General features: G+C 37.3%; 1 protein-coding gene across 1 annotated transcript in view; it reads left to right on the top strand.

Annotated features, from left to right (window-relative positions):
* Nucleotides 1–11,165: 11,165 nt before the first annotated feature.
* Nucleotides 11,166–19,112, top strand: part of DNAH8 (dynein axonemal heavy chain 8) — a gene marked incomplete at both ends in the record, with an annotated part of 113,127 nt that continues 105,180 nt past the window's right edge. The window contains 6 exons of the mRNA XM_082276731.1: nt 11,166–11,192; nt 12,180–12,356; nt 12,700–12,813; nt 15,201–15,308; nt 17,043–17,144; nt 18,435–18,581. Coding sequence (XP_082132857.1) covers nt 11,166–11,192; nt 12,180–12,356; nt 12,700–12,813; nt 15,201–15,308; nt 17,043–17,144; nt 18,435–18,581 — 675 coding nt within the window. The remainder of the gene's footprint in view (nt 11,193–12,179; nt 12,357–12,699; nt 12,814–15,200; nt 15,309–17,042; nt 17,145–18,434; nt 18,582–19,112) is intronic.

Below are 19,112 nucleotides of genomic sequence, written 5' to 3'. Positions count from 1 at the left end.
AGGAGGAGGAGGAGGAGGAAGGGGAGGAGGAGGAGGCGGGAAGGCGGCGCTGCGCCCCGCCCCGCCAGCGGCTGGGACGCTCTGTCGCCGGGATGCTGGGGGACTGCGGCGAAGGTGGCGGGTTAGGTAGAGGTCTGCCAGTTCGTTCCGTAAGTGATAGCGAGCCCCTCAAGATCTGAATCAAATTTTTCAGTTTTTGTTTTGCTGTTAGTCAGTAGCTATATCTGGGCAGTTATGATCAACATTATGAACGTTGTATGCTTGGTTAATCTTCTGTTTTAAGGAGAAGACAGTCCCAAGATGAATGGGCTGTCTGGATGAGAGCCACAAGGAGCAAAGTCAGCAAAATTGAGCAGTAACTGGGAAAAAGGTAATCCCAGCAATGGACAATCACGACCACTGACTCATTGACCACCTACTCCAAACAGACCCCAGACTCAAACGGAAGGAAGAACTGCACCTGTGGACTAATTAGCATAAGAAGCGAGAGATACAACTAGCAAATACGGGGTTGAGTACTAATAGCAAAGTTATGTAATTTGTAACCAATGAATGCTGATGCCTTTGTTTGTCAAAATGTATAAATACCGTAAAATTTTGATGATTGGGGAGCCAGCATTTTGTGGGTTACCACCTATCTCCCTACTTTGAGCAAACTAGAATAAAAAATAGAAATACCTTTCCTCAGTGTGTGAATTGATGCTGCACAGGTAACGAGCCTGTGTTCAGGACAACGTAAGGACCAAAGGGAGGTTCCCTGACTGTGGCATTACTTAGCTGAAGCGTGGAATGACAGCGAGGATCCCCTACAGTGAGTGACCTGACGATGTGTCCCTCCAGTTGCCACTGGCAGGCCAAGGGTATCACACCAGTGCCAGAGCAGACACAGCTGATAACCCAGCTCCACTGGAATGGTGCTGTAAGTCCTGGCAGTATCAGGCTGGGAATCCTGGCCTTGCCTTGTTAACATACTCATGGCAGCCTTGGTTTAGTGTTGACAGAGGTTGATTTCTGCTTTTGCCTCCAGGCACTGGGAAAAGATTTCAAGTAGCATTTGTCACAGAATCATAGAATTGGGCAAATTGGAAGGGACCACATTAGATGTGTTCCAATCTCCCTGCTCAAGCAGTGTTATCCCAGAGCACATGGATTGTGTTCAGATGGTTCTTGAATATTTCCAGTGAAGGACACTCCACAACCTCTCTGGGCAATCTGTTTCAGGGCTCAGTTACCCTCACAGTAAGAACTTCCTCATGTTCAGGTGGAACTTCTGTGCATCAATTTCTGCCTTTTATCCCTTGTCCTATTGCTTGGCACCACAGAGAAGAGCCTGGAAACATCATCTTGGCCCTAGCCCTCCTTTAGATATTTATACACATTGATGAGGCCCCCTCTCACCTGTCAGAGTTATGCACTGGCCTTTAGTACAAAAATATCATTTCAGGCCTAAGTGTGAAGGATAATATTGAAAGGAATGAGAAGGAGGTGTCTTTACAAACAAACTGTGGGCCTGATGGTAGATAAAGCCAGATGCTGACAGGTGAAAGAAGCAATGGGAGGAACCATAAATTCCATAGGAATTCCACTAAATTGGCACAGACTGTTACTCACTGAAGACTCTGCTAATCCCTGGATTTAGAGAAAAAGAACAGAGATGCAAGGTAAAGAATAGGGAAGGAGTACACATTAGAAATGGGTTTGTATTAAGCAATTCGGGAAGTCTGTACCTCTCAAGTACCTCAGCCAATGGGGAAAGAGAGAGGGAAACGCGGCCGGGAAATTAGGATAAGAAGGAGGCTGCGTCCTCCTAACAATTTGAGAGACCCCATGGGAAATGCCCATGACCTCTCCCTTTATTCGAGAAAAGTTACAGGACTCCTCTGCCTCCTTTTTGACCATAAACCTCTGCTGTTTGTGGATTAATTTTCTTGACAATATTTCTTTCAAATATGGAGAATGAAAACCAGGAATGAATACTCTGTGGAGCAAAAAAAAAAAAAAAAAAAAACAAAAAAACAAAAAAAAACCCCAAACAACCAAACAACAAAAAAACCCCAAAACAAAACAAAAAAACCCACAAAAAACCCAAAGAAAACCAAACAAAAAAAAACCCAAAACCAAAAAAAAACCCCGACACATTTTATAATCGCGAGGAAAGCACGTTCTCAGCGCAGCGCTCAGTCTGAGTGACTCAAGTAACTTCCACAGGCTCATTTAACCACACCAACCGCGCGGGCAAGCGGTTCCCAGGTACAAGCGATCTTTCCGGTGGAATGGCGGTTGGGATTCCGGGGATCGGATTTTGGCCGGCCGTGCGCGCGGCCGCCCGACGCGCGGGCAGAGCGGGCAGAGCGGGCAGAGCGGGCAGAGCGAGCAGAGCGAGCAGAGCGGGCAGAGCGAGCAGAGCGGGCAGAGCGGGCAGAGCGAGCAGGTGCCCGCAGCGCGGTCCGAGCCCCGCGCCCGCGGCTCCCGGGCGGGCGTTGGAGCCGCCGCCCCGAGCCCGCCCCGCAGCGGTTACGGGCTCCCGGTGCCGGCCCCTGCCCCGGGCCCCTCCGGCGGACCGGGACGATTCTGCCCACGGCTGGCGCTGGACCGCCCTCTCCGGGGAGAGCCGGCGGGTGCTGCGCTGCCGAGGGGCCGCGCCCCGCTCCCCGCCCTGTGAGGAGACACCGCTCCGATCAGGTCGGTGAGGCTTTTCGCCTGTATCTCGCTGCCAAAGCTGAAGTGCAGGCTAAGGCACCTCTGCTTTTCTGAAGAGAGCCAAAAGGCTGTACTCCCAGTGCTGAGCGCTTGGGAATCCTCTGCTTCTTCCCTCACCTCATCCTCCCTCAACCCTCCTAAGTGATGCACGCTGGAAGCCAGATCTACTTTCCTTAAATGAGCAGGACCCGTAGAGAAAATTTGGGTCATCCTGAAGGGAAGGAAAGGAGTTTTTGACACGGAAGCATGTTTGTTGTTCCAGCCGGGAGGGGTAGGCAGCTGGAGTTCATACAGGTTTTTTGAAAAGTGTGAGAATCTCACCTGAGCCACCAGGTATCTTGAGTACTGGTTTTGGAGAGCAAGGGACAATGCCAGGATACAATACAGTCTTTGTGGGTTGTTTAAAGAAAGCTGTGAGAACCCTACCTCTCTCATGTTGTGCTTTAGGGGAAAGTATCAGCTAAAAATCAACAAGTTAAAAGGCAAGGAAATTAATATCCAACCCTTATCCACCTGAATGGAATACTCAAGGAGGAAAGTACCACTGCTAATCTTGTAGATGACCAGGCCAGTCACAGAAACATGAAGAAAAACAAATAAATATAATTAATTTAGATTTCACTTTTTTTTTTCTTTTTGAGTGGTTTTCCAAAAAGTTGTTTGGTGGTATCTTTACTTCAGGGAAGAGATGAACACTTTCTGTAGCAGGTGATTGCATGCCTAAGACCACAGAACAGCAGCTGATTTGTCACCTATTACATGGCCAGAAATAAGGAGCAGTAATGTACTATCAGGTGTTGCTTTTCATGTCAGCTTCACCTTTGACTTTTTATTTCCCAAATCATGTAATAGTGTCTAAGAGAGTATAAAACACTGTTACAGCAGTGGTAGGCCGCCCATAGGCCTCAAATGAACTACTAAGGAATTCCTGATAGTTATCATGATCCTTATTGTAATAGTACAATGAGTAGAATAGCAATTTCTATGTATGTAAGTCTTTTTATAAGCTCAGTTGCTGGATTTGTGTATATATCTTAGCAACTAAAATTTAAAGAAGTCATTTTTATTCAAAACATTTTCTACTTCTCAGTAATCAGATATGCACTGAAATTATTTATGTTTTAAAACATATTTGTTATATAGAAAGGCATTCACGCCACAAAACACACGTGTATGAAAAATTGTTTTTAAAAAATGTCTCAATCTTCACATTGACATTTGTAAGTGATCATAAAAATGTATATAACTGACTGGAGTTTTAAGAACAGGAAGATGACTTGATGAGACTATTAAATTTATATTTAATTCACTGGAAAGTCAGTTTTGCGATGCTACTGTCTTCTGGAAAAGGTAGACTTGAAATGTCTGGATTGTTATAGATATAATCTTCTTTTTTCAAATTTCAGATTTTAGAATGGCGGGGTTACAAAAAAATACTAAAAGAGGTTCAACCACTGGAGAAGATGTAGCCAGATCGTCTCACTCTGCTCAACGAATAGCAAGCCTTTCCTCTTCTCAAGAGTCTCGTTCTTTTGGAAGTCAAAGTTTGGCTAGGTTTTACCGCCCTAGTGGAGCTCCGAGCGTGCAAAGTTTCAGAGGAAGAAAGGTTATAAGCTTCTGGTTCTTTCCTCAGATTATTAAATTCAGTTTGTATTAATCATTAGTTTAAATTATTTATTTATTTTTTTATTTTATTTTTGTTTAGACTTTTTACTGAACTATTTCTGGGAGAAAGTGACTCTTTTTTTCCATGTTTGTAATATTTTAAAATTTTAAAGTAACAGAGGTAGGAAGCAGGATAACTGAATAATTTACATTGGAGCAAAGCTGTACTCAGTTCCTGCAAATATTTACCCACACTTTATTTTAAATGGATGTTTTAACCTTTCTGTATTCATTTAATAAATGGAAATTTTGACCGTGAACAATGAAACCAGTTAATGTCACATAAAAACCTTAAAATCTAGCTGTACTATTCTTAATGTTTGTTTTTCCTTGACATATCCTAAGATTTGACTTCACATCTTATAATAATACTTTATAATTTGTTCTTCTGTTAGCCTCTTAAAATTTAGGTATTTTTAAAGATTAAGCCATTTATGTAGTCATAAATACTATACAGTAGATTTCATCATTAGTTGCACGTTAAGTAGTTAGTAGGTCATTGTTGTGATTACTTTGTGTATTTTTATCTTGAAAGACTTGTTTAATGTTTTAGGCTCAATATGAAGCAGCAAGAGAAAATCGAAGAGCAAAAGTTAATGCTTCATATAAATACATATTTGAAGTTCTCAGTGCTGGGGTAGGCTTAGACTTACCAGCTGTGGAAGAACTCATGCTGGATGTCCCTTCGGTGAGTCTGTTCTGTATGCTTGTTGATTTATATTATTAGTTAAAATATGTAGCAAATTACCCCTTTGATACGAAGTGTTATCCATCATTTTGACTGTTTCTGCCATAAAATGTGATTACTAAGGCACACAATTCATCTAAAAGGATACCTGACTAAATCTTTCAGCTAAGTTTCCTGACAGATTTGTGAATATCCCCTAGGGTTTTGGTTGTGGCTTTTTCATCTTTCTTACCTCAAGGGAAATATAAATACCGCTGTTATTTTAATCAAAGGGTTTTTTGTCACCTCTACCAGTTCCAACAAGTTTCATCTAGCTCAGACTGACATTATTGTGTTTTAATTATGATCATTTTTGTTTGTTAAGCAAGTTCTCACTGAAATTCCAAAGATTCTGCAAAAATGTGTGACTTCATGGGAACATTTTGAAGACTAAGAGTGTTACTAGTAATAAGAAGGAAGATTAATCCTGCACCATTTAAATACTATAATTATGTTTGAAAGACCCACTAAACCATTTCAATTTCAGTTTTATGTTGGGATGTTTAAAAGATTGGGTTAAGTGGGTTTGTAGAGTGTACAGATCCCAAACCTGTGGAACTTCTGAAATCTTTCATTATTTTTGTGTCTTTAGCATTGTCTTTCATGATGTTTCAAAGTGATTAAACAATCAGGAGCAAATAGTTAAATTGTACTTTTAGTAGATTATCAAAAGTCAGTACAGCTGCTGTGAAAAGATATGACTCGACTTCTCTGATTGCGTTGTTGTTATTTGACTGTTGTTGCATCTGATGTTATTTTGGTCTGTTAGAGAGATTTGACTGAGCATTTGAAACTCAGCCAGATAATATCTCCTTTGATCAAGCAAATAAATTCTTAGAGCTTCAGTTGTGCAGTTACAAGCCAAATGTAGTCTTAATCCAAATTTGTTTGGGTTTTGTTTGTTTCTTGATATTTTTATATCATAAAATGTACTTACCCTCGTTTGGGGTTTTTTCTGCTTATGCGACATAGAGGTGTGTTAAGAATTGTCCCTTTTTCCTGTTTTCTAAATGATACATAGTTTTAAATCATTCTGATTCCATGTGAAGTTGCTGTTCTGCACCAAGTTTGATTAATCCAGACACTTGAGAAATTGGGAATTTTTGGGTTCTTGAGGGTTTTTTTTGTATTTGATTTTGGTTTCTTTGCTTATTTTTGTTTGGGTTTGGTTGGGTTGTGTTGGGGTTTCTTTGGTTGTCACCAGGAACATCTGTAACGTTTTTGTGGTTGGACATTTTCCTGCTCCCAGTTTTAATTTATTTATAAACAGTTCAAGCTGTTGGGGCTGTGTCAACATCGTCCCTCAACAAATTGTCATTTAATAAATTCCCATATACATGTCTCTGACACCCATGAGTTGGGTTTTGCCCTTCAAAGTGTTAGCCTGCATATGTATTCACTCAGTGGGTGCGTGAGTACCACACGGACTTGAAACAGAAGCTCTTTGCAGAATCAGTAGCTATGGGGACAGCCCACGTCTTACCTCCTGTGTAGAATCATACAAGCCCAAAAGTTACTGTTTGTCCTCTTCCTCACAAGCTGGAGTGCTTTTTGTAGTAGTGAATTTTTTCCTGGTTTTTGTCACTGCACTTTCAGCACTTCAACAATTTTTTCTTTCATTATTTTGGGGGTGGGTTTTTTTAATGTATTTTTCTCTGTTTTAACCTTGTTATTCACTAGTGCCGGTTAACCAAAGTGAAATGTGCTTCTAGACGAGGTTTGCTTTTTTAAAATTTTATTTTCATGCGATATTGTCTTCTCACAAGAGTAGCTTTAAATTCTGTCCCCCTGTGTGTTACTCATTTTCCTATTGCTGTTCTGATTCAGCTTTAATATTTGTTTATTTTGGGCAAAAAAACCATGCTCATAAGAAATATGCCACCCCTAGAAGTGTATCTTTTGTCCCTGAACAGGTGATGCATCTCCACACATACTTGCTTGCTAAACTTCTGACCTTTCTTTTTGATGGGGAGAAAACAGGAGGACTCACTACTGTGGTTAAGCTGTTCAGTTGGACACTTTGAATGCCCAGTCACATATTGTTGAGTTAGTCATCCTTGCAGATAACTACAGAGACTGTGAAAGAAGCTGGATTTTGACCAGATCATTCAGTATCTTCTTGCCTTTTTTTAGTGCTTTTCAGAGCTTTGCTCACTTCTGATTAAATCACACAGCCTGGTTTTACCAGGACACACAAATTTTCTAGGGCTGTTTGAAAATTCAGACTTTGGAAACCCTAGCTGTTATTTCAGGCAAGTTCTTCAGAAGGACAGTCCATATACAAACAGTATTTGTTTCAAAGCTTTGCATTCTCACTATCCTCAGCACCTTGTATAACAAGACTAAATCAAAATGGACATCTAGAGACCTGTAGGAGTTTAGGGTGGCCAGTTTATTGACAGGTACAGCCAGCTACTTGTGGGGTGGCATGGTCTCCCTCAGAGGTGATCTCACTGTCCTTCCAGAGGTCAGCAAAACCTTTGTTATCATGAAGAAGTTTCAGAGCCAACGTGGCCTATTCATGTCTTGAGAATAAAATGCTCACACATCATGTTATTCTTCTTATATGAATTAATATTCTACATTAAGGGGTACAGTAGCAATAGCAGGGTATGTCAAGTCATGCAGAAGTGTTGTGTGTGTTTCCAAGTCTCTTATGACCAGGTACTTCAAGGTGATACTTGGAGATCTCTGTGAGTGACAGACTATCCTCCAATGTCTCTGTGTTACTGGAAAAGACCCATAAATGTTTAATGCACAGTTGCCGGGAGCTGGGCCACCAGTGTGTGCAGGCTCAGTGCTTAAGGCAATATTTGAAGTATCTATTATGTAGGGTTTTATCTTCTCACAATATTTGAGGATAAACATTGCATGCCAACCAAACTAAACAGGAGCATGGTCAAATTAGTTTTGCATGTCTTAAAGGCACATAAAAATATTTTGAATAACAAGTATTCACTTTTCTATTGAACAGTTCGATGCCTTTGATTCCTTTTTTACCAAGGGAGGGAGAAAATCATTGAAAATTTTCTATCAAGAAGGAGATGCACGTGGAGTAGGTAAATGTTTAGCAATATTTATACAGCCAGATGTAATAGTGGGTTCTGTTGTTCATTTTGTTTGAGGTTCCTCAGAATAAAATCTGCTTTTGCTTGTTCAGAATTTTGCAACCTTTTGCTCTGAGGACTGAAAATTCATATTTTAAATGCTTGCTTCAAGTCAAATTGTTTAGGAAAAAATTTTAGCCATTCCTGGAAGAAATGATATGAGAAGTTTTCCTGAAATACTGAATTGGTTTTGACTTTTTCATACGGGAGTTTTGCCCCCAGTTCATTAGAAAGCACTTTCATAAAACCTGTCTCTGAATTTGCATTTATTATAAATATTTGAAGTTTTTCAGTTTTCACACGCGTGGTAGAGAATTGGAATTTAATGTCTGAAATCCCTAATGATTCTCTAATCACTGCACATATCGTTCCATTACTTATTTATATTGAACTATCAAATTCCAAAGGAATATATTCAGTGAGAACCCAAGGCCATCTCATAGTCTGTATTTTCTCACTTAGACCTGACATCCTTTTTGGTAGGATAAATGAAAATAAAGTATATTAGTCACCAGCAAATTGTTCCAGAATGATGGGCCTGAGCAAATTCCCTTTTCAGTGCATTACAATGGGGCAAAATAGGTTCGTAAGATACATGTTATACATCTGGTGTAGTTTCCTAGTAGTGTGATTAATTAGTTACAAATTATGCTGGTGTTTGTTCTCTTACAAAAGAAGAAAATAAATGATTTATAGGTTCAATTTTGTTTCCTTATATTGATTCTAAGCATTTTATGATACACTCACTTTTGAAAAGAGTCATACCTATGAAATTCCTTTTCAGAGTGTGGTCGAATAATTCCAGGTGTTGTAAAAGGAAGAAGGATTTCACAATTTTATGTGGAGAAGACACCAGACAAAATCACAGGACTATGCTTATATTTTGTTCGCTATAAGAATGACACCTCCATAAATGAAAAAACTATACATGAGGTACTCTCTCATATATTTTAAAAACTGAAAGCTTTAAAAGCAGCTATTTCCTGTTTCATTATTTTTTTCATTGTTGTCATGTAGCTAAAGTTACTGGTAACTGCTTTGTTCTTCATTTTGGGTAAAGAATGAATAGCTGTATTGCTTCAGCAAATACTTGTGAATTTAGTGTTTTACAGGATTATTGTTAAAGAAATCAGCATTTAGATTAATTTCTCATTCTTCTTGATGTTTTTGAAGAGGTTAAAACCGCTAAATATGTTTTAGTTGTCATCAAAATCCCTAAACTACAAGGAACACCGAGAAGACTTTATTCCAAATAAAGGTACAGGAAAGGTACAGGAGTTTACCTGTACCTTTCTGGTTTATGTGTCTTTGATAAATAAAATACAAAATACACATTTCTCCTGTGTAAATTATGTGGCATAAGATTTTCTGCTTTACAAGACAAAATTCTTATATAAGTGTGAGCTTCATTATTGTTCATAGCTACACGTCTTTGTATTTGGGCAGTGCTTAAGGGACTGTAAATTGGTAATAAGTAGTTTTACATATGTATCTTCTAACTAGTATTACTTCAAATTCTTCAGACAGAAAATCCATTATTAGTTTACATGCTTTATATTTCATATTAAAATATTCCATTCCTTTTGAGAGCTAAGGTGAAAGAGAAAAAACACTATTAGAAGTAGGATACAAGATCTGTCTTTATCAAGAGCCTTAATATTGGTCATAAATATTACTTTTGCATCAGATTCCTCCCAAATTAATTCCAAATGCTGAAGGGATAAGGAAAGGAAATTTATGTTCTAGGAAGCTTGCTATGTGATATATGTTAATACTTGCTTATTTGAAGGACATTTAAAAGACTGGAATATTATAAATAGTCAGACCTTGTAAAGTTTTATTTTGGAGAGTAGGAAAACGCTTAACCTGTTTCAAAGTAATATATGTTCAGTCAGATAACTGCTTCTAGTATAATTTCAGATACGGACATTCAGAGATTTTTTTGTTACTTGCATTTCATGGCTTAGTACCGAATTGTGGGTGAGAACATTTTTCTACTTTTTAAAAATCTCCGAACTGTGTGTGATAGGGAAATAACTGAAGTAACAAAAGCATAACCTGACAGCTTTTAAAACCTCTATTAAATAATTATTAGCTTTCCTTTTTTATTGAAAGCACTATCTTATAGGCACACTGGAGGTGTCCTCTGCAATGATTTTCTTTCCTTAAATTAAAGGTTTTTTTGGCATATTGGAGTGGTTTTATAAAAATACACTGAACTTACAATACTGTTTCTAGTGTAAGTTACTGCTTTGATAACAATCATTTTTTTACACTGCAGGAAATTTCCTTTGGTATTTTGGATGCTACTAATGGACTCCTACCTGGTGTTAAGGATGTAATAGAAAAGGTTTTTCTCCCTGCTATCCTAGCAACAAGTAATTGGGGTACTTTAGGTCAGTCCAAAGAGGATACAAAAGACAAGCAGAATTTTGTGGAAACAATTAACAGATACATTTCATTTTTAGGAGGTAAGCATTGCATTTAGGAAACAAACTAGAGGAAATCTACTTAAGGATTTCTGTTTAAAGGCAGTAGTGCATAGATAAGGAACTCTTCACATTCTTCAAGGAAAAATAAAATTATGAATTACTTGCATAGTATATACATGGGTAGATTCTTTTGTTAAGAAAATAGTGATACATTAGTTTTAAGGAGTATCACTGCACTTATACCAGAATTTTCTGCTTTATGTGAGTGCAGTAAAGTGCTATTATATTGAAACAACACTGACTGCAGATGTATATTTTCAAATTTAAACTTCTTTGACTGGTGAAAATTTATTTTAAAGTCTTAATTGGTTCTGTATTGTAATTGTGCTTTTCTCAGGTGCTGCAGCAAGCATTGAAGGAACGGTTGAGTTGAAAAAAATAGATGACATTAATTTTTCTGAACTCCAGACCTTTGATAAAATAGCTGCAGCTGCTGACAATTATGACACAGTTCACCAGCTAGAGGAAGTACTTATGATATGGTATAGACAAATTGAACACGTAAGTTGTTGTTTTAACACATCAGTTCAGCATGAATATGGATAAATATTTATAAATTATATGTGAGACTTGCCTGAAGTTAGCCAAAGGCTTCAGCTGCATCTCCACCCAAGTTAAGACAAGTGCTCTCCTTCTATGCACAAGTGAAGTTACGTAGATAGTCCTTATGCCTCGGAATTTACGGTCTAGCAAGAATAAGAGTTTTGAACAATTAATACAGAAATAGCAAGAAGAGAACAGAGGGTTGCAGGACTAATAACACTGGTGAGGACCACATATGTATATAGAGCATACCTAATTGTACATTACCTGTTAAGTTTCTGCTGCCACTCCTTGTGGGAAATACTGCTCTTAGAAAGATTTTTGGTCAGGCCCAGCAGGGCATTTTTTATCCTGTGTAAGTCTTGCATGGTAAGGTCTCAGTTATCCAGGAAATTAGCATCTGAGACTTCCATGAAAAAGAGAGACTCCTTTGTCGAAATACAGAATCTGTGGAGGCAGGGATACTCTTCTTACAAGGCATACTATATTTAGTGTGTTTAGCTTACAAGAATAAAAATGTAAAAGACATGTAAAAAGAGCTGACTGGATATATATCAACATACAGATGGATACATTTATGACTGATATCTAACATTTTTATTAAACTAGTTCTCGAAGTTCTGGACAAGTGAAGTTACATTTGGTGCATTTCAATCCCTGTGTTCTGATTAAAGAAAGACGTATCTGTATATAGTGATATTCACCCAGGGTATGACAGCAGCTGAACATGTGTTTTGATTGCCTTAATTTCAGTTAAGAATATGACTAAGTGCAATTCAGACTTAGAATGCTTTCCCAAGTGGGAGCCATTTTCATGTGTCCGTAACAGCAAGCTTGTTCCTTTCTAAGTGATTTTCTCCAGGAGCATTTCTTCTCTATAATGACTTGTCTATTCGCTGTAGCAGACATTTGATTCATTTATATTTGTTTTCAAATGGGCTGCAGGTTCTGATTGAGAGCAAGCAGATAAGGAGAGAAGCTAAGGATTCAGGTCCACTGACTGAACTGGAGAACTGGAAATACACGTCCGCTAAATTGAACTTTATTATCGAACAGATCAAAGGACAAGACTGTAAAGCTGTTATTAATGTTCTGAAAGTTGCACACTCTAAAATACTAAAGGTAATTTTTTTGTGCTGCTTTTTATTATAAATGTTGTGCTTTTGCTTTTTTTTTTTTCTGTTTCAACTAAAAAAGATTTGCCAAGGAGAATTAAAAGAGGAAAATTTAGGTATGGTGCTTGTGTGCTGAATGTATTCAGACAAAGAACTAGACATTTCAGGGATACAGTCAAAACTGAACATAAAATATATGTATAATAAATACAATAAATTAACTTTTATTGCCTGCTTTGACAATGCCTCTTAAAAATTCATTTGCCAAAGTTTACTTCTGACAAATGAGTGCAAGTTAAAGAAATAGTTCATTATGTATGAAGGTTTTCACAGTACTCTTTTCCCACTAGTCGTGGCAAGAATTAGATAGCAAAATCACAGATGCAGCAAATGAATCGAAGGATAATGTGAAATACCTAGGCACACTTGAAAAAGTTTGTCAGCCACTTTATACCACTGATATTGTAAGTATGCTTTTCATCATTCTTTATGCGTAGTTTAGGTATTTACAAAGAAATTCCAGAGCAAAATAAATCTTCCTTTCCTTATATTTACTTAAAAGTAATTTTTTCTAATTTACATTTCTAGTTTTTCTGATTTTTTTCTAAAAGCTTGTCAAGCTAAATGTTGAAGCATTCATTTATTATATATTTCATAAAATAAAGTATTTTGAAATATGTATTTAGTAAATAAGCATAAATACATATGGTTGCCTAATAAGTCAGTCCTGCTGCTGGTATTATCTTTAAAAGCAATTAAAGCAGGTACATATTTTGTGATAAAAAATCTCCAAATAGGTCTTGCCCTGAAAATTCCATGTGTGTCAATGATGACATAACTGTAACCAAAATACCAACATTTCAGTTACATAGAAAATAATGAAACCTAATAAGGTCCTGAATGGGTAAGAAAATGTTTTAATACATAATTTAGTATTATCTGCTTCTAGTCAGCTAGTCAGAGTTTAGATAACTGGTTGCCCAGGTACACTATTCAGTTCTAGTTTAAGGTATTAGTTATTTGGTATAATAACTATGAATTATTATAACAGGTGTATTTTCCTAATGATTGTTGCAAAATAGGATGAAAGGAGTAAGTACCCTAGAAAAAAAATGGTCATTGTCCTTTGTTTTTGAGTCCTTCATGTTTTGGTCCTATATGCCTCCTGCCCTCTGTCAGAAAGTGCTGCATTTCTTTTGAATCTCTGGCAGCTTAGGATCCTACTACCAAATTTTAACTGAGGAGAAGCAAAAGGACTCAGATAATATATGACACAGAGCTCATATTGCATGGAGTAGTGTAAGAGACAAGTATGATAAGCAGTGTTACTAAGCTGTTTATCTTCAGCTCTTCAAGGTATCACTAGAGGGTGCCAGGTACCAGGCCATAATGATGAGCTACTTCATAGGTGTTATGAAGATAAAATTCTTTGTATCATAAACAAAGACAGACATTACTGTGTGCAAACCCATTGAAGAGTTCATAATTTTACTAATACAGGATAGTTAATTAAAGTTCTTTGTTTAGTCTGGAACAATTTGGATACATATGAATTTCTGTTTAATAATGTTCCTGAGATCAAGTTAAGTTTAGATAGGATTTTCTATGATGTTCAGCTTAAGAACTGTGATTTCTAAGCTAAATATATCCTGTTTTAAACAGACCTTCATTCTGTGTAGAGTTGAATTTAGTATCTGGTATGGACAACTGTTTTACATATTAGTGAATAAGGAAAGGAGTACATGTGGATTTATGATGATATTTGGTGTGTGCGTAAAATAGCATTTGGTGTATGCAGTATCACACAGTGACATTTGTAGCTGAAGTAGGTTAATACATGAAAATTCAGACTGAGCATTTAACTCGAGGCTTTGAGTCACAGAAATTTCTACACAGTCTAGTATTCATGGTTTTATTTTTTGTCAAGGATTGAAAAACAAAACCTATAGGCTCAGTCTCCTGATTCCATTTCAGGACTGGTGTTGGTGATGAACAACATGGACACAGATGGTTGTTTCTATGTCACATAGCATTTCTTTCACACTCTTGCTAAATGCAAATGCCTGCTATGTTTATTCACAGTTTGAGTTTGCAACTCAAATTTAGTTACAGGAGCTTGGTTCCATTGAGGGGTGACAGCCAAAATTACTTTCTTTATGTTCTGAATTGCAACTTTGACAAGTCCCTGATAATGTTAATGAATTATAATGTTTCACCTCCCCCCCACCAATACTTTAGATGTGTTTGAGCTACCGAGTACTTGTAATGCTGCAGTATGATTTTAACAACATGGACACTGATTTCACAAAATACGTGAAAGATTTAGATGTTTCATATAATAGTTGAAGGAATTAGGCATTTGTTAATGAAACTAACATTGTGGCAATTATTTCACGAGTTTTATGAAGTGTCTGAATGAAACATTTTATGTAAAGATTGTTATCACAATGAAAGTACATTTAGCAGCCTTACCTGAAGGAAAACATCACTGACAGTTGCTGTCAGAAAAATACTTCCTATTGCACCAAAAAATGCAACCTGTACGTTTTGAATCAGTGTTCCATTTTGTTCATCAAAATAGCACATTACAATTATTCTTGTCTTGTAACATCTTTAATCTGATTTCTTAGCCAATGATCAAACATTTTAAATGTTCTTGTTAGTTGAGGTTTGAAATATTATTGAGCATGGTTACTCTTTTTTCATAAGAAAACTTTTGGTAAGATGACATGGCATTTTAAAGATTGATTCATGTGACTTAGGGAAAGATATAATTTAGAAGTTGTCAATAGAATAGAAATATAATTGCTAAGAGTAGGAAGTAAATTTTTTCTTGAAACTCTGCTTTGAGGTATCAATGACACAGGGAATACCAAACTTGATAAAGGCTGTACAAATGATTCACCGTGTTTCAAAATATTACAATACTTCTGAGAGAATTACATCATTGCTTATAAAGGTAAGTATATTGAGCAAAACAATAATTTTTAAAATTGTATGATTTTTCAGAAGCAAATTTAATTTAGTTTAAATCAGTAGAACATTTGTTTAAAAATGATAGTAAATAGTGGAGTTCTGCATGGGAAAGGAAGACAACTCTGTTGATCAGAAGAGGACTAAACTTGGATTACAGACTTCTCTTCTGAAAGGAACTTTTGTTTATTCTTGGTTTATTGGTGTTAACTTTTTATATTCTTGATTAATCCTTTGATCTAAATTAATCTGATCAGTTGTTTCCTAAATCACAGAATCCACAAAGGCTCTTTTATTCTCAGCCTTGAAGAACTAATGGCAGATGGCCATCAGTCTGACCAGGCTGTTCCTCCAAAAAGTGGGAAAGACAAAAGGTTCCTGTTTTCCGAAGCAAGTCATACTCGAAAACTTAATTGAATTTCAGATCATAAACTTTACCTCCTTAAAGAGGAAATTAAGACTGACTGTGTGTTTATTCCAATGTCTTTTGCAGAATCTAGGTATTCACTGCATGCAAAGATGCTTTGTATAATGATTTTATAACAAAGAAATCCTTCATAAGTAAACCACACACCTGCAGTAAGCATACAGGGGAAATTGACAGTATACCCTCATTACACAGGCACACACTTTTTGTTTCCTTACACCCCAGGGTTCAGCATAAAGTTTTGTTATATTTCAGTTTGAACTGGGATATTAAGAAGTATGTGCTTTTTCAAATCTATATCTATTCATGTCTGTGGCTGTTTTTCATATATCATATTAGGTATACATTGTCTGTCTTATAATGGGTCTTTTCATGTTTGTATATTAACTCTTGCTAGTGTCTATTATTTACTGGCCTAAGGGAGTGAATAGTTCACTGCAAAGGCTAATAAAAAACTGGTTACATGAAACTATGCCAAGAAATAGCAAGGAAAAATCTGTATTTTAATCCAGTCATTTAAGGTCTCCCTTTACTCTTTGTTTCCACTTAAGGATCATCAGAGGTGACACTGAAGGTCCTATCTCCAACTTCATGAGTCATTTTCTTAAAGTTTGAGGCTGCCTTTGGTGGGGCAGTTTTCAGTCTTTTTTCAGTTAGGGATACTTAAGACCTGCTTTACAGTACTCTCATGTCAGGAGAACTATTTTGAATTGTTCATATTTTTTAATAGACAAAAAATTTATCTACCTGTACCTGTCCTCTGTGATATGTCTTCTATATCTGCACATACTTCTCTCTCTCTTTATGTCATTACTAAGTTTGGATTTTTGTGGTTGAGAAGTGGAAGAATGTTTTCTCCTTTTTATAGCCACAGAAAACCACGGTAAAGACATACTACTAGGATACAAAATTCCTTAAGGGCAGTCTTTAAATAAGACTGCAAAGTGTCAAGATAACAATGTAAGTGAAGAATAGTTGTAATTCAGTAAATTCTTTTTGTTCTTGAAGTTTGATTGATGACATTCTGTGTTTATGTATATGTATTGCTGAAATGTTAGGACTTACAAATACATCCTGGGACTTAAATATACTTCTGGGAGTGTTCTCAGGGTTTTTATAGGGTGTTTGTTGTACATATTGCATATATTATTTAGCCAATATTATTTCCACAGGTGAAATTTATTCCAATCTGATAGTATTAATACATGCATGTGAGAATTTTGTTAGATGTTGTAAAACAGGCAAATTTCCTGTTAAGCCTGAGACCTACTTTTTTTCATTCATCTGCCCTAGGTTACAAATCAAATGGTCACAACATGTAAAGCATATATTACAGATGCTGGCTTGAATGGAGTCTGGGATCAGGAGACACCAACAGTCATTGGAAAAATCAATGTTTGTATTTTGGTGTTTTATTATTTACATGTCAAACCTACTGATTACCTGCTGATGTCATAAAGAAGCCCATACCATTATGTATCAAGTGCTTCACACCTCTTGGCTCTTTTTGTTTCATGATGGTTTGGATGTTTTCCAAAGAATTCTTAGCCCATGGGCATTGTTGAAATTATTATGGCCTCATCTTTATCAGCGTGGTCTGTCACTGACCTTGGAATTGACATCTTTGCCATATGTGCAACCAAAGAATTAATAGTCCACATTTTTCCTCTTTGAGGAAGAGGGAATATGGAAGAGGGGATACCTCTGATATGGTACAATCTTCCTCTACCACAGGGAGTCTGGTATTTGAATAGACCCTGACTTTATTACAGTAGCTTCCCATACAAGATTTCCTTGGCATATCATGAAAGTTCAATGCTAAGGTAGTCTTCCTCTTCTTCATTTGATGGTGATCTATTAAGAACAAATTAAGGGTATACAATATGCTATGGCAAGTTATGTGGGGATACTGCTTGCCAATGTTAACTTCATTTCCACCTTCTCCTTTTCCAGGCCTCGGTTACTGAGTTCTATCTTCCCCAAAAGGCATAGAATACAGGGGAAGAATCACTGCCCTAGTCCTGCTGGCCACACTAATGCTGATACAGGCCAGGATGCCATTGGCCTTCTTGGCCATGTGGGCACACTGCTGGCTCTTGTTCAGTCTACCATCAATCAGTACCCCCAGGTCCCTTTCTGCCTGGCCACTGTCCAGCCACTCTGTCCCCAGCCTGTAGTGCTGCAGGGGGTTGTTGTGGCCAAAGTGCAGGATGCAGCACTTGGTCTTGTTAAGCATCAAATTGTTGGATTCAGCCCATTGATCCAGCCTGTCCAGGTCCCTCTGCAGAGCCCTGCTATCCTCCAGCAGATTGACCCTGGCACCCACATCTCCAAATTTATTGATGGTGTACTCAATCCCCTCATCCAGATCATCAGTGAAGATATTAAACAGGACTGGGCCCAACACTGATCCCTGGGGGACACCACTAGTGTCTGGCTGTCTGCTGGATGCAGCACCATTCACCACCACTCTCTGGTTCAGTCTACTGTATTATTGAATGTTGGTTCATATGCTACAAATATTTTCTACAGATACTGAAAGAAAACCACTGTATTTAAATTGTTATTGCCTGTTGACTAAAACCAGATTAAGTGATAAGTAATGACTTTGGATTGTCAATAGGTTTGAGCCCTCACTTGTAAGCACAGCATAATGAGTACAGTATTTACTCCTTCACTTTTTAGGAATGCATATGTCTGTTGAAAGAATATCAGAAATGCTTTCACGAAGCTAAGCAAGAGATTTTGGAAAATCTAGGAGAAAAGGCATTTGAAGTATCAGAAATGTACATTTTTGGAAAATCTGAAGCTTTTTGTAGGAGATTAGAAAAAGTGAGTATATTGTGTGCTGTTACTATTGGTAAAGAAGACGCGTCTCTCCAAAGAACAGTTTACAAAGTGGATGCTTGCCAACATACATGCTCTTAATCATCCTGTAAAGGAGTTTGTAACTCTCTGTTGAGAGAAATTAGGCACTTCCACAGAGAAAGTCATCCCAATGCTTTATGCTATTACGTCACAGTTGCCTTCTCAACTTGTCAATTTATCTCTCTTAGTGTGGAGAGAAATAACCTGATTGATCTAGACTCAGATCATTATTTTAGGAGGTTTAAAATTATGTGAAAAATAACACACTTTTTCTTTTTTTGAATGAGATTGAAAACTCATGTTTACTGCCATACACAGTTCTTCAGATGATTCTGCTGCTTGGTGTGGTCTTAATGTTAGGCTCGGTAATGCAGTGAAGGGATTTTAAACTAACATTCTTAGGGTTTGCGTGGAAAAGGTAGTAGGTCATTCTTGGTGCAGAATAAGGTCAGACAAGGGATAAGATGATAATCATCACAAGCTAGGAATTCTGTG

The sequence above is a fragment of the Coloeus monedula genome, assembly GCF_965178545.1.
Source record: "Coloeus monedula genome assembly, chromosome: 2".
NCBI classification, from domain to species: Eukaryota; Metazoa; Chordata; class Aves; order Passeriformes; family Corvidae; genus Coloeus; species Coloeus monedula.
Note: the sequence above shows the minus strand (reverse complement) of the source record. Positions and strands in the feature narration are given on the sequence as shown.